Raw genomic sequence first — 15300 nt, 5'->3', positions numbered from 1 at the left:
AGTGTGTGTTTAAGCACAATTTAAGGGGGGCAAAATTCTTCAAGGTTGCTACTTGTTCTTTATGGGGAATTGGAAAAGAAGGAACGGTCTGATCTTTGAGGACCAACGGCCATCCATAGCAGCTTGGAGGAATGTTTTCAAGGACTATTAAGTTTGATTGTTCACGCGGTTAAACCGACTCAAAGTAAGTGATTCATGCATTTTTGGAACCTTGTTAATATTTTAAATATAATGTGTTTGTGTGTGTGTGCGGGGTGGGGGGGGGTATGGTTTCACGGTCAAATAAAAAAGGTAACCAAATCAAGTGCCGACAATGCTTGGTAACAGAGACAACCTTGCACAATATTAACTATCCCAAAGCTGGACAAGGAAACACCAAATGACATATTGGTATTGTCACCCAACAAGTACAAAAGCAACCAGCTAGGAGAATCAAAGGATAGTACACCTAGTGTTTTTTAGAATTATTTGGACTACACATTGTCTGCATGATCATCAGAACTCCGAAGCTAAGCGTGCTTGGGCGAGAGTAGTATTAGGATGGGTGATCTCCTGAGAAGTCCTCGTGTTGCATCCCTTGAAGGGCGGGCCTGGTGCAGCGGTAGAGCCTCACCGCCTGTGACCGAGAGGTCCCAAGTTCGAGTCGCGGTCTCCTCACATTGCACTTCGTGAGGGTAAGGCTTGTCACTAACACCTTCCCCAGACCCCGCACAGTGCGGGAGCTCTCGGCACTGGGTACGTCCTTTATTGTCTCCATGATCATCAAATACTATTAAGCTTGCTAATTATTTTCGGTCTTCATTAATAAGGAATCAAATCTCTGCAGTAACATTCAAAATAATCCTAAATTAGCATATGATTCTTGAGTTGCGGTACTTGTTCACCTCATGCCTTTTGTGCTCTGATTAAAATAGCCTGATGTAGCCTGGTTATAGCTCGGCTATAGCCTTTCGCGAGGCTTACAACTACGGCAAGAGCATTTAAGGCTAAACGGAAATAGCCGCTAATAGCCAGGTTATAGCTATTTAGCCCTAATTCAGCCCAATAGCGGCTATCTTTCCGCTCAACGGGTTTTAAAAAAATTTGACCCAAATTTTTTATAGCGGCTCAATTTATGGACACCACTGTCATGAACTGCTTTTATTTAATGATGTTGTAATATTTGGATATAACTATGTCCTTAATTATCCGTGAACTATGTTTTAGATAGAACTATATGTGAACTATATTTTGGTTATGCGCATCTCTTATGTGACTATGTTACTATGTTATGCATCTGTGAATTATTGATGTATATACTATATAGCAACGTATTGAATTTGTTCCCTATTATTTAGCAAATCGGCTATATGGTCTTAGCCCGCTATAGCCTGGCTACAACCTTTTATAGCTTCAGAAATCGCCACGGCTAGCTATAGCCCGCTATTTTAACCAGAGCTTTTGTGTGATATATCTATTGTTTTTAGTATTAGCACTGGTTTTAATCAACTGCAATATGTAACATTCAGAGAACTTATGGAGATACATCAACTGATATGAGAACAGTACTCCCTCCATTCCTAAAAGGGCTTACAAATTTTGTCAAAAGTCAAAAATGTAAGTTTGACTGATTTATAGAATGATCTATCAACAACTATACTACCTCCGTCCAACAAGCCATGTCTTAACTTTTTCTAAATTTGGATGTATTTAGACGCAATTTAGTATATAGATAGATTTAAATTTAGATAAAATCGAGACATCCTCTGTTGGATGGGGGAGTACTTGTTTCCTTGTAGTTGTTGATAGTTTTTTTCTACAAACTTAGTCATGCATTAATTCAATTTGGACAGAAATTATACGCCTTCTTTCAGGAACCGTGGTAGCACTTACAGAGCAACCAGAAAAGAGAATGATAGAACTTGGAAGAAAAATGCTGAAAATTACTGCCTCCGTCCCAACAGACGAAGTTATTAAATCTTATAAGATTTGTATTCAGAAGTACTTATGATTATATGATTTTGTATCACATAAATGACATAGGAGGATTACTGGAGTAATTGTTGGTCAAAATCTCGTCGTAACAAACCATGTTCACATTTTGGGAAGGAGAGGGAATAAGGCAGGTAAAGAAATAAACAAGTTACCTGCAATATCATGTTTATTGCATTCGCAAGGGCATGCTTCACGTCAGTAGGATGTAAAGCGCCTCTTGTATAATCAGCGGTAAGCTCTTCCATGCTCATGAAGGTCCTGCGAAAGGTGTAAGTGTTACCAAGCATGGAATACATGTATACAAATATTAGGTTGAACTCATGGCGAATGAATACTGGACTTCAATCACGACCCATAGTGAACGATGATATAGTTGTACATTCTACTGGTCAATTATATACATTAACATTTGTAGTGAAATAAAAGGCATCTCTTGGCAGTGAAACTTACTTGTTACCACCACTCTCTTTCTTCCGAATCACTTCAAACTTTCCAAACCAAGGTAAGATGATATACTTTATGTACTCCAAACACGGATTGCCTTCTATAAAATTTTCAGGGCAGTAAGCATCCCATATTTTTGTTCCGACTTGGCTCTGCAATAAACAAATGAACCTACTGAATAACTTCAATGGTAAAAGAAGATGTTGAACACAAATAAAATTCATTGCTTCAGAATAAAAATAAGGCTGTTAAATACAGAAGGCAAGAATTCTCTATAACTTTAAGGTTATACTTGCTGACAACAACAAAAACTGCATGCCAAAGGCCAAAGCTGATCAAAATATTAAGTAAATTGTTCGTAATGTATAGCAGGCAGAGAGTTGCAGTCTTGCAGGATCAGACTCGCCACTTCAGAACCTGTACTCAACCAATAGAGTACAAAAAAACAGGAATAGCATCATAGAGGTCAACTATTGAAATAAGACAGCACAATACCTCATCATCTTCCATGAAGACCGCCCATCTTGGGTCCCAGCTCTCAAATTCTGGGTATTCTAATAAATTTGGTAGTGTATCTGTATTTTGAGTTAAGGGTGTGTGTGCGCGCGAGCGCAACTGCGCAGGCAAATGTGTGTGTAAAAGAAAAAGTAGTGGGATATCAAATAATGCAAAATAATAAAGATACAGTTGAACAAAGCAATTGGTCTTTTTTCCCTCTTTGTGCGATTACAGTATTGCCTGGATAGCATGTAGGCCCCACGCTGATCCAAGCCCAATAGCCATACATCGACCTGCAGTTTCCAAGAAATTTTGAACAAGTCCAAGCAGTCCAGATAAAATAAGGTAGTAACTGTGTTTTCAGTAATACTTCTGTATATGATGTAGTAATCCAATAATTGGTTGATCCGCACAATGAATCAGTCTAGTGAAACTGTACATACGCACTACTAGCGCTAACATAAATCATTTCAGAATATAAGCAAAATAAAAAAAATTGTAGTGCAAAATCAGGGAGAAGAAGCAGCAAACAATGTTTGAGATATCATCCATATTAACAGAATCAGAAGACTGGAAAAATAATTAACCTTAGAAGCAGGAACATCTGAATGAAAAAAATAGTTGATTTCATGTTTAAATCAGAAGTTATAAAAGAGGGAAGTTACAGTACATATATTAAACTCAAAGGGATGTTCTTCTCACATAAGCTATTCTCCATTCTTGCAGTGAATGTCCTCCAGCACAATTCTTACATAGATTATTTATTATACTAAGCGAAGGGCAGGAGTTCTGCCTACAAATCTGGTCTGTAATGCAATTCAACTACATAAAGAGTGTTTAACCTGGCAACCAAAGCAGCCAGTATAAATACCAGCCTAGTCAAAGATTACACCCGACAGGCCGTTCTCCTCACATCAGCTAGTCTGCATTCTTACAGTGAATGTCCTCAGCACAAGTCTAGCATTACATAGATTTATTCTACTAAGCGGAGGGCACGAGTTCAGCATAAAAATCTAGTATGTAACGAAATTCAACTAAATAAGTATTTAACCTGCAGCCAAAGCAGACAGGACATATACCAGCCTAGTAAAAGAGCAATCTTCTGGCGGTTGAGATGCCGGACATGTTTGGCTTCTAGCCATGCTCTTGACAAAATTAGCCTAACTTTTAGACAGTCCATTTTAGAGTAATCATAATCATTTTATTTATTATGTTTGGCCAATTTGTTCCACAATGTGTGCCAACCATTTGGGATGCCTAATGGATTGACGTTCAGGAACAGAGCTGGGCCATGGATCCCCCTATACTGAAAGAAAAAACTGAAACGCCCCTAGATAGTATGTGGATTTGATGTACAAATTAGCCTATATGGCCCCATTCAAGTTATATAATGTTCAATTGGCCCCATTGTATCCTGGCTTGGTTCCTGTTGACATTTTCTGATCCTCTGTGGTAAGACAGAGATCAGAGTGGTCGTACCAAAGTACCAATTCCAATAAAACTAAATAGGTTGTGATGTGAATATTTCATTTGGTTTACTTCGAAATACATAGATTAGAGTGGGCGTTTCAATTTCTATAAAATCACTGTATGCTCAATAGGTTTCCACTCTGTTCCAGACAGAATAAACTGTTCTCTAAATAGAGGGTTGGCAATTCCTTTGGAATGGTACTAAAATTCTTCTCTTGAAGCAAATGCAGCCTAAAAGTTCTTGTTTACAGACTAACCCAGCAGGGTGTAGGGGGTTCTTATTTTTTTACAAGTACCCCTTAGAGCAAATGGGTGTAGGGATAGGATACAGACTGAGCTGGCAAAGAGATGAACCTACGGATGGTGTATGTTTGGACTGTCCTCTGAAAATTCATTTCCATTGTCTTTTTGCAATTGATGAACAAGATTTATCTCTCTAAGAGATCTATGACAGTGATAATAATGATCTCATATTTAGGAAAATCTTTTCTTGCAGAAGAAAAAAAGACATTTTGGAGGACTGGGGAAAGCTCCAACTAAATCCTTCTATGACGCAATAACCTTTGAATTATGCAAGACAAACAGAGTGATATACGGAAGACAAAATTGCACTGAAGTTTAAACATGTTGTGGTTTCTTTGCCAAGATAGGATGCAAACTGCAGAGAAACTTAAGATAAATTGAAAAGGAAAAACACATTGCAAATTGTGTCGGGAAGTGGAATGAACAAATAACATATCAAGCTGATTTTCCCAGCAGGTTTTTCTCATCTACTAATAAAAGTGATTTTCAAATATCTTACAGGTGTTCAATTCACTTGGCCTGCAATTAGTAACTGTGTATTCAGATACATCTCTTCAGATGGCCCAAAACACACAATCCTCTAAAAAGGGTGCCAAGTCTTCAAACTCATTCACACATTGCTTTCTTTGGAGACACTGAACCTGATCCCTCTTATAGGACAAAGCTTATCTAGCCCCTCATCCATACAGGCTGGCAGCAGCGTATCTTCAACACCACATGACAACCCAAATCTTCGTCTTCCTCCTCGTTTACCCCCTTCCTACTGACTGGTTGTCGCATGAAGTAGATGGATCAAATCCTTCAGTTGACTATCATGCTTGGATTGCAATGGGAAACAAACTCCTATCTGAACCATGCTGGTCAGGTAGTGGCTCATTTTCCAGCCTAATACCCGCATTCCCATTTCAGTGTTAAATGTCTTAACCATTTCTCAACCAAATAATACCTACGTATTATCCTATATACTCTCATATGGTTGAAGAGGCGTGAATGATTTCTATATAAGATAGTAGATAGAGATGTTATGAATTATAATTGCAGCAATTGATAGGTAGCATGGATTATTATGAGTAAAATGGTTCTCGTGGGCTAATTTTGTAAATAAATTATATATATTGCCACACCATTGGGATTAGTGTTGCAAACCTGGATCAGCTGCAAAGAATAAAACATGAAAATGCGGGAACATGAGTAGGAGTGGGCTGAACTTGATGTTGTTTAGGTTGTTATTGTCAGCTGTTTAAGTACTTAGGGAAGTTCAATGGTTGTGCTGTCTGTCATGTTGGTGTATTCAGTTGCAGTCCACGGCACAATTGGTTTTTGTATGCTTAATCGTCTGAAATTTACATGCAAAGAGTCCATTTATGAATGACAGTTCATGAATCTAAGTATTTAAGGTGTATATTTTTCAAGGATATGTCATGGACAGACGTATCGGTTTCATAGAAGAAGAGGCCAATAGGCCAAAGTACAACGCACCTCTGGCATAGACGCCAAGGGTGCAACATCATGCTAACCCATGAGGGCAGCACACACATCTACAGCAACTACTCGCGACATCTCCACTTATCTACAGGCACAAGGCTGCTTCTAAACAGTCTAGACGCTCGCCATAGCTTCGCATCCTCACTGATCTTCTGGGTCACCACGTCTTTGGAAGGAGCCACACCTTCGAAGACCACATCGTTCTGATGGCGCCAGAGACACCAGCAGATGAGCACCATCGCCGTCCATAGGTACCGATCGGCTCCCCCCCCCTCCTTGTCCTGCAGCCAACTGACAAGAGTAGTGTCCGGTTGTGGCATCCAGTGGCCCACGGGCGCAGGTAGGTAGCCCAAACTTCGCGTAGGACGCAGCCCATCAGTAGGTGATCCAGGGTCTCGCCCACCTGGTCGCAGAAAGGGCAGGATGCCGGGTTTGGGAGCCCACGCCGGCTGAGCCTGTCAGCTGTCCAACACATGTTTCGTGCTGCTAGCCACATGAACACTCTTCAGTTTGGTGGAGCACGCAACTTCCAAATCTGTAGCGCACCAGCCATGTCCTCTCTGGCCCCGAACATCGCCTCATAGCAGGATCTGGCGGAGTAGGAATTGTTACTTTCCCACCTCCACCTAAAACTGTCCTCCACGCCCTCGGCAAGATTGACGTGCACTAGCCGATCCGCCGCTTCGAACAATTCCCTAAGCGCAGGCGCCCCTAGATCCGGGATAGATCCTCAAGCCATCCTCCTGCCAGCCCCTCACGGACACGGTGTTGCTTGACCGCGCGCTTTGGCACTGTGGCAAACAGGTTCGGTGCAATGTCACTGATGCACCCATCGGGCAGCCAGCGGTCTGACTAGAAGAGAGTGGACGCTCCGTCTCCTGGCACCGAGTATGTTGCTCCTTCGAAAAGATGCCTTGCTAACTGAGGACCTTGAATGTCCAGCTCCTTCCACGGCTTGGATTCATCAACCCGCGGAAGCCATAGCCATCTGGTCCTCAAGGCCACGTTCATCATCCTCAAGTTTGGAATACCGAGTCCACCCCATTCCTTATGGGTGCAAACTTTGTCCCACGCCACGGCCTTTCCAGAGGAAGCCTCGAATAATCTTCTCAATCACAAGAATGGTCTTGATCGGGATGCCAAGGGACATCATGGCGAAGATAGGCATCGCAGACAGCGTCGACCGGACGAGCTCTAGGCGGCCCCCTTTGTCAAGAAGCGACGCCTTCCATCCTGGTAGTTTGTTTGCTACATTGTACACGAGGTATTGGAGCTGAGCCGCGGATGGCTTCCTCAAAGGCAGTGGCAGTCCAAGATATCGGTGAGGGAAAGATTCCATTGGGCACCACAACTCTTGTGCCACTAAGGCCTCGTGGGCGTCCGTGCATCGGATAAGGTTCACCGAGCACTTGGCAATGTTGGTGTGGAGTCCCGAGGTTGTCCCAAAATCTTCAATCACCGCCGTGAAGGCCCGAAAGTCCATCACTAAGGGCCGCAGGAAAGTCACGACATCATCAGCATATATGGATGTGCGGTGACGCAGACCGGAAGGCGTCAGTGGACTCAGCAGCCCTTCATCTGCGGCCTTCTTGATCATCAAGTGCAAAACCTCCATGAGCAGAATGATGAGCTGTGGGGAGAGTGGGTCGCCCTATCGTAATCTACGCCTATTGGCAATTCGCGAGCCCGGGGTGCCAAAGCAAGACACGCGTCGAGGCCGTGGAGAGAAGGCCACAGAAGCACGTGATAAGCCTCTCTCCAAACCTAGCTTCCGGAGAATGTCAACGAGGAAGGACCAGTCCACCGTATCGAAGGCCTTGGTGATGTCTAACTTCATGAGGACAACCGGAATGGAGCTGCTATGAAGCTTGCGAGCAGTCCCCTGAACCATCATGAAGTTATCATGCAAGCACCGTCCACGCACGAATGCACTCTGATGAGCCCCTACCATCTGCGGAAGGACTTGAGCAATCCGGTTTGCCAAAACTTTCGCCACCCACTTGGCGATGCCATGAATGAGACTGATCGGCCTGAAATCCTTCACCTCCTCTGCCCCCGGCTTCTTAGGGAGAAGAGTTATCAGAACTCCATTCACAGGCCCGAATCCATCAAGCCGTGACAAGGACCCAAAAGCATCCATGATGTCCTCCTTTATGATTCCCTAGTAGATAACAAAGAAGCGTTCCGAGAAACCGTCTGGTCCGGGGCACTTGTCTAAAGGCATGTCTTTGATCGCTTTCCACATTTCCGCCTCAGCACTCAGTAAACTCCCCATCAATGTGTTGGAGGTCGAAGGATGGAAGCCCAAGGTAGTCCAAGTCCAGGGTGAAAGGCCGCTCAGCCACCCAACAATCGTCGAAAAAACCATCCACGGCCTTAGCCTTGTATACATGCTCCGTGACTCGCACATTATCGACGATGAGGTGCCCGATGAATTTTTTCCGCCTCCTGTGACTCGCATGCATGTGAAAGAAGCGCGTGCATGCATCGCTTTCCTGAAGCCAGAGGATGCGGGACCGCTGTCTCGCGATCGTCCTTTCCAGGGACGCAAGGCCAAGAAGCTTCTTTTTAAGCAGCCGCCTCAAGGCCCTTTCTTCCGGTGATAGGTCACGGGACTCCATGGCAACATCAAAATGTAGAATCAGCTCCGTCGCCATCAAGATTTGCATCTTCACGCTCCTAATGAATTTGGAGCTCCAACTGGCAAGCCTCTTGGCCGTTGCTCTCAAGTTTAGGCCCAACCTCTTGAAAGGGTAGGGTTCCCATGGTTGTGCCATCCACAATTCTTGAACCATGTCGAGGAAGCCGTCTATCTTCGGCCAGAAGGATTGGAACTGAAATCTACGCCCTCGATGAAGATCCGGGGCCAAGCTCACGATTAGCGGGCAATGATCAGAAGGTCCACTGGAGGTAGCAGTCTGGAGCGCATCTGGGAACTGCTCCTCCCAGTCCACTGTCGAGAAGACCCGGTTCAATCTTTCCAAAGTAGGATGTTGACGCTCATTCGACCAAGTGAATCTTCGCCCATTGAGATACAGCTCTTTAAGCTCGAGGTTGGACAAAGTACGCCGGAATCTTCCCATCATGCGTCGGTGGAGAACACCTTGATTCTTGTCGGCGGCATCCACAATCATGTTGAAGTCCCCTGCTACAATCCACGGTCTGGCATGCAGGTCACGGACATCCTCCTGAAGGAATGCCCGTTTATCCACTTCGCTCTGCAGCCCATATACTCCGGTAAACCACAAGCCGTCCCCATCACCCAATGTGATCCGAGCGGTGATCGCATTTGCTGACAGATGCGGGTTGGAGATCGATACCAAGGCAGATTGCCATGCTAGTAGGACTCCCCCACGCGTGCCCATCGCCAGCAGGTAGTAGAAACTATCAAATGAGGGGCCTAGAGACTCCCTCACCACACGGTCTGAGATAACCGCCATCTTCGTCTCCTGGAGACATACAACATCCGGCCTAGATGGCGAAATGGCTTGAAAGACTGCTAGCCGTCTCACAGCTGAATTTAAACCACGCGCATTCCAGATGGCAATGCAAATATCTGAGATATCCATTATTACAACAACAGGATGGACACAAGACGCGAACAAGGGTGGTAACAAGGCAAAAACAGAGGATCTAGGCTGGCCAGGGTCCACTGCAGGTTTGACTGCAGATTCAAATAGGAGTTCGTCCCGACAATCCCCTTCCTCCCAATCACCTTCGTCCACATGCAACTTTGTCCGATTCGGTGCAGCGGGGCCAGAGAGAGGCTGACCAGTAAAGCAGCTCCCATTGGCTTGCACAGCAGAGGTAGGTCCCGGCGGAGGGGATCTTCCAGGGATATCCGCACCGATCCCTCCACGAGTCTGGCCAGGAGAGGCCTCCTCCTGCGCGCCATGCAACGGTTGCTTCGTGGGGCCCGCGTGAACAGGGCCATGCAGCCTTGGACCGCTTTCCACAAGCCAGGACAACCGGCGTGGATTGTCTGACTTGCTAAAGCCATGTCATGGCTACAGTAGCCTAACTTGGGCTCTCCCAGCCGATAGATGGGAAATAAATGGGCTTGATCTATTCACTGTGCAAAAGACTGTAAGAATGGTGTAACAGTAACTTTTGCACCTGTAGCACTGCTATTCTGTAGCAGCTCATCTAAGCCTTTGATGTTTAATCTAATGGCTAAAAAGTGAGCCAAGTTAGAGAACTGTAGCCTCTCTGACCTTGCTCTTGCAAGTCAGAGAATCCAGAGTGCAGGACAACGGTCCCCTGCCCCCGCTGCCCTGGCCACGCGTTCCATGTCGGCATGATCTTCCACCTCCGGCCAAGGCGTGACCTCCCTCGCCGTGTTTGTGGCTACGCGGTGACTGCCGCCCTTAAGGTGTATCTTGACTGTTACTTCCAATCCGACAGTTATACTAATGAAGTGTTCAAACTAGACTACACATGGCATAAGAAATATGGGAAGTATTTAACATTCTGAAATGGATATGATGTCAAAGAAACCAACCTTCTGAAGCAATATAGCAGCACATTGCAAGCAAGGATAGAACATCTCAGCAGCAGTAAATTCTCTCATTAAATATGGATCTATAACGCCATGACCCCTGCTTAGCACACGAATTAAAGTGACTTTGCATGTTCAACAACAAGAAATAATCCAACAATTCAATGGTGAAACTTCAAGGTTCTGAAGTGAGATGTATCTTAAGTAGTTCAACGTCTAAAATGAAGATACCTAGTATCCTTTGATGCATGAACACGGAGCCAACTTTTTATTCTACTGAGGTCACTTTTTCTTGCAATATCCATAGCAAGTGGCCAGTATTCATCAGTATTGCAACTTATTTCATCTGACAACCGCACGAACTCGACGCTATCAAGGTCCATGCCAGTTGCTTTCCACGTTTCAATATTGTAGCGGCCAATGGTCTGCACTTGACTTAAATCACCACCAGTCTTGCAAAAAATCGCTCGTTCCATCCGAGCAAACCAATCCGCCATCAATATTTTGACTTTAAAACCAGCTTTAACCATCTTATTAACATTGATAGTCATTGTGATAGCCTGCACAATGAGAACATATCCATGCAAAACTCATAGTAAACATCGCATATATGATTGAAAAGGCTACTATGAACGACTGACATCATCAGCATTGATTTCATTGAATGGCACAATGAGATCATCTCATCTCGTAATTTAAATTGTTGGAAGTAAACTAAAATAGCAGCCAGGCAATTGATTGAGTAGTGTACAGTCAATAGATGGACTATTAGTCGAGTTTAGAGTATAAGGAGATAGAGCGGTTCTTATCTACTAGTATTATTGTTAGAAATGGGAAAAAAGCATGATCAAACAACTGGAGACTGGGGAATGAATGTCATGATGAAAGAAGTCAATCATATTATCACAATAACAATTTTCCCTAAAATGCAATAACATCAGGAATAAATATCAAGGGATTGTAGTACGTTCACAATTCACTAGGATTGCAATCTGATTCAACTATTAAATAGGTTCTTTTTTGGGTTTTGCATGAGACCGATATGTAAATTGTCTGCCAGCAAATGTGGCACGAAGTCATATGATGATTTAAAAAGACAATGGTATTTTCAGCAAGAACGATATTTACCAGTGTTTAAACTATGGCTAGATCAGGCCCGCAGAAGCATATAGGGGCAACCTTATTTATAGGATTAATAGATGATTGCTCGAAACTACATATCGAGATACAGAGATAGTACAAACATTACATCAGCCTTGGATCATTGTTTCAGGACATTCCTTAGATGATAATAGAGTTTTGGAAGTTCCAAACTATTCTAGATCGTTAAAACAGTATTGTAACTGTATTTGTCAACCTCTACTGACTAAAAATATCATAAACAGAAAGATATCTCAACTCTAACTGTACCTGGGTTATATGCATCCACGGGGAGGGGTCACACCAAACATAGCAAATAGGGCTAGTTTTCTTCTTCAAGAGCAGCATGAGCTCAGAGTCACTCATACACTCCATAGTGCTTCTCAGTGTTGAAAACTTTTGATCAAAGCTCTCGCCAGAAGTGTCCTTTGGTTCTAACATACAAGCAGGAGGTGCTCCCCTGTATTGGCACAAATTCACAGCAACAGAAAATGTATAACTACGACATAAATCCACAGCAACAGAGAACATATAACATTACAAACTGTCTCCTTTTTAGGGGATTACGCGATATTTCAAGTACTCCCTCCGTCCATAAATAGATGTCACAGATTTATTCAAATTCGGATGTATCTATACACTAAATCGTGGCTAGATACATTCAAATTTAGACAAATTTTTGGCATCTATTTATGACCAGAGGTAGTACAAAGATTACCAGTAGCATTATTTCCGAAATACCATAATGAATAGAAGTAGGAGCAAAGTTCCAGAACTATAATGTATTTTTCAAAAAAGTTGGTTAAGCGAGCCACACTTAAGAGAGGAAAGTTCTATCGAGGGTAGTGCTACTCCGTGGATTTCTTGTAGAAATCGTAATTTCACACGAATGTAGAATGACTTTTAACAGACAGAAGTCAGACTCAGTGGATTTTTTATCACTAAAAAAGTTCGCAACTACCTGAATCGGTGTATCTACCTCTGGTAAATGAACACGCGTCAAAAAATTACTTACCTGCTGTTATTTTGTAGAGGATGGTGTTCTTGAGGCAAAGTTTCAGGTCGGGCTGGCACAAGATGGAGCTGGTGAACCTGGTGCTGAATGTGGGAGCAGCGGCGAAACGCGGCTGAGGCCTGAGCAGGATTTTTGCCCTGGTCCTGCGTGAGTGAACCAAACGCGCGGCGAAGCGCGGTGGAAGCATGGACTGGAAGATCTAGCGGGCGTTTTCTCTGGTGCTTCGCAAGGGAACCAAACGCCCGCCATAGCATTGTTTCGGCAACCAGATCCAGAAGCAACCAACCAATCTGATATCGCTGCTGTTCCCTTTCGAGAAATCAATGGTGGGTTATTCCCTGCTGAAAATTCGATCGGCACGGTCCGGTCATACAGCCGCCGCCGCGGAACAAACAAGGGCTAGAGCATGTCTAGCACGTACCGTAAAATCCGTACTGCAAAATCTACTTAAAACCAGTTTGCGGTACACAATTTTGCCTTTTCGAAATAGATAATAAACAAAACCGTAACGTCCCCATCTCATGACAGTCTCATCTGAAAGCCAATGTGCCTCAAACTTTCTTCCTCTTGATTTGCTACGGATTTGATTACTAGACATAGCTCTAAGAGCATCTTCAGTCACGTCCCCAAAGCATCTCCCAAAACGAGCATCGAGCGTTTAGATGGACATTGTTTCTTCGTGTTGCGTTTGGGGACGTCGCTGCCTAGTCGCGTCCCCAAAACCATCCCAAATCTGAATTTAAATACGGAGTAGTTCAATTCAAAAGATATTTTTCTGCCGAAGTCGTCGAGATCAAATTAGCCGCGATCCAAGTACTGGGCGCGATCATATTACAGAACGGGGATGCAAATTGAACATAATTTAGAAGAAGAGGATGCAAATTGAACATAATTTAGAAGAAGGAGTTCGGCGACGTAAACGGCGCATCCTGAGTCGACGTAGGCCCGTCAAGCACGACAACCTCGTCGTGCTCTGCCCGACCTAGCTGCTCCGTCGATGATGCATGTGCGCCCGATTTTGGCCGTCACCACTTCCTGACCAAAAACGATATCTCCTTCAGTTTCGTCAGTAGCAGATCACTTATTTATCCACTAAAACTTACAGAGAGAATAGTCAAGTGAACTCATGAACTCCGATCCACTTTTTATCATATAAAACACATTTATCTTTCTTGTTTTCTATTTACTACACTATTTTAATTCGAAAATACAAAAATATTTACTTTTCTTATTTGCATCCAAAACACCAAAAACAATCAACCCCTTCACAGTTTTTAGTTAGTTATTTTATCTACTATAATTTTATTTGCTTTATTTTTACTTGTGTTTATTTACTTACATAAAATCTTGTGCTTGGCAACCACACCGTGCAGTTAGGGATACAAGTCATTTATTTTATTTACAGGATTGCTAGAAGAGCACACCTGGAGAGGCTTGGGGCCCAAAAGAACATAGGTGGCGGGCGCCACCCAGCTTCTTTTGACCGTCGATCGTCCAAGTCGCTTAATACTTTCTTCCACTTACGTATTTTGACCTAAAAACCACTATATATATGGCCCTGGGGGTTCTCGAGAGGAGAGCTCTGCAGAAACACAGAAACACGAAAACAGAGGCTACAACAGCGAAGATTGGAGGGGGAAACTCTGCCGGAGCTGCCGTTGGAGGGATCTCCACCTTCTCCAACGTCTTCCTCATCATCACCATAATCAAGGGGGAAGTACATGTCTGGACTACGGGTTTGTAGCATTAGCTTGATATATTTCTCTCTTATTCTTCATAGTTCTTAGTACCACATGAGCCGTCCAACATGATTATGGTCATATTTGTAATACCTATGTCGTGGATCTTTATTCTATGATATGATACTATGACATTTTTCTATACTTTATGTAAAATGTATTGATATATGCATATTATGTAACATGTTCTTAAGTATTGGTTCTGATCCAACTTGGATGCAAGAACGTGTGTGGGGTGATGTATGTGTGTTAGATGAAATATCATGGTTTTAGTGACTGAATAGTGAAAATAAATTCATGATCAATTATGGCTTTGCCTTTTCTTTTTCTATCTCACTAGGGATAAATTAAATGCATGTGCTATGTTCATTACATGACAAAGGTAATGATCTTGTTTGTTCAAGGTAGCATATTTGATATTCAAACATCATGTCAAAGTACTTATGGCTATACTCTGTTAATTCCTAATATAATATTGCTTGTAGTTTTTCTTGTCTAGTGGAGTATAAGAGAGATGTGTTGCATCGTCTCCATGTTAGGACATGATGTCTATATGGATGCTTATCTTATACATGTTAAAGTTACTTTCTTCATATCTGATTGATGAATTGTTATTGTCCACTACAACTTCAAATAGAGAATAGTCAAGTAAACCCATGAAACCCAGTCCAATTTTAATCATAAGAAACACCTTTACATCACTTTTATCTTACTTTTTTATTTCCAGCACTATT

General features: G+C 43.1%; 1 protein-coding gene across 1 annotated transcript; it reads right to left on the bottom strand.

Annotated features, from left to right (window-relative positions):
- Nucleotides 1-739: 739 nt before the first annotated feature.
- Nucleotides 740-13138, bottom strand: LOC124651439 (tyrosine--tRNA ligase 1, cytoplasmic-like). The gene is made up of 9 exons (XM_047190535.1): nucleotides 12828-13138; nucleotides 12083-12272; nucleotides 10904-11232; nucleotides 10676-10772; nucleotides 3104-3209; nucleotides 2914-2993; nucleotides 2425-2570; nucleotides 2127-2232; nucleotides 740-820 (listed from the first exon to the last, which is right to left on the bottom strand). Exons 1-9 carry the CDS (start codon nucleotides 13079-13081, stop codon nucleotides 782-784), a joined length of 1347 nt encoding a protein of 448 aa, XP_047046491.1. The 5' UTR covers nucleotides 13082-13138; the 3' UTR covers nucleotides 740-781.
- Nucleotides 13139-15300: the final 2162 nt, after the last annotated feature.

Source organism: Lolium rigidum, chromosome 5, assembly GCF_022539505.1.
Source record: "Lolium rigidum isolate FL_2022 chromosome 5, APGP_CSIRO_Lrig_0.1, whole genome shotgun sequence".
Classification (NCBI taxonomy): domain Eukaryota; kingdom Viridiplantae; phylum Streptophyta; class Magnoliopsida; order Poales; family Poaceae; genus Lolium; species Lolium rigidum.
This window is presented reverse-complemented; position numbering and strand designations above follow the sequence as displayed.

Coding starts and splice junctions, on each gene's coding strand:
- LOC124651439 (XM_047190535.1), bottom strand. CDS start 13,081: ATGCTATGGCGGGCGTTTGGTTCCCTTGCGAAGCACCAGAGAAAACGC. Junction 11,233..12,082: donor CGTGGATGCATATAACCCAG/GTACAGTTAGAG, acceptor CTCATTGTGCAG/GCTATCACAATGACTATCAA. Junction 821..2,126: donor CAATAAACATGATATTGCAG/GTAACTTGTTTA, acceptor ATGTTACTGCAG/AGATTTGATTCCTTATTAAT.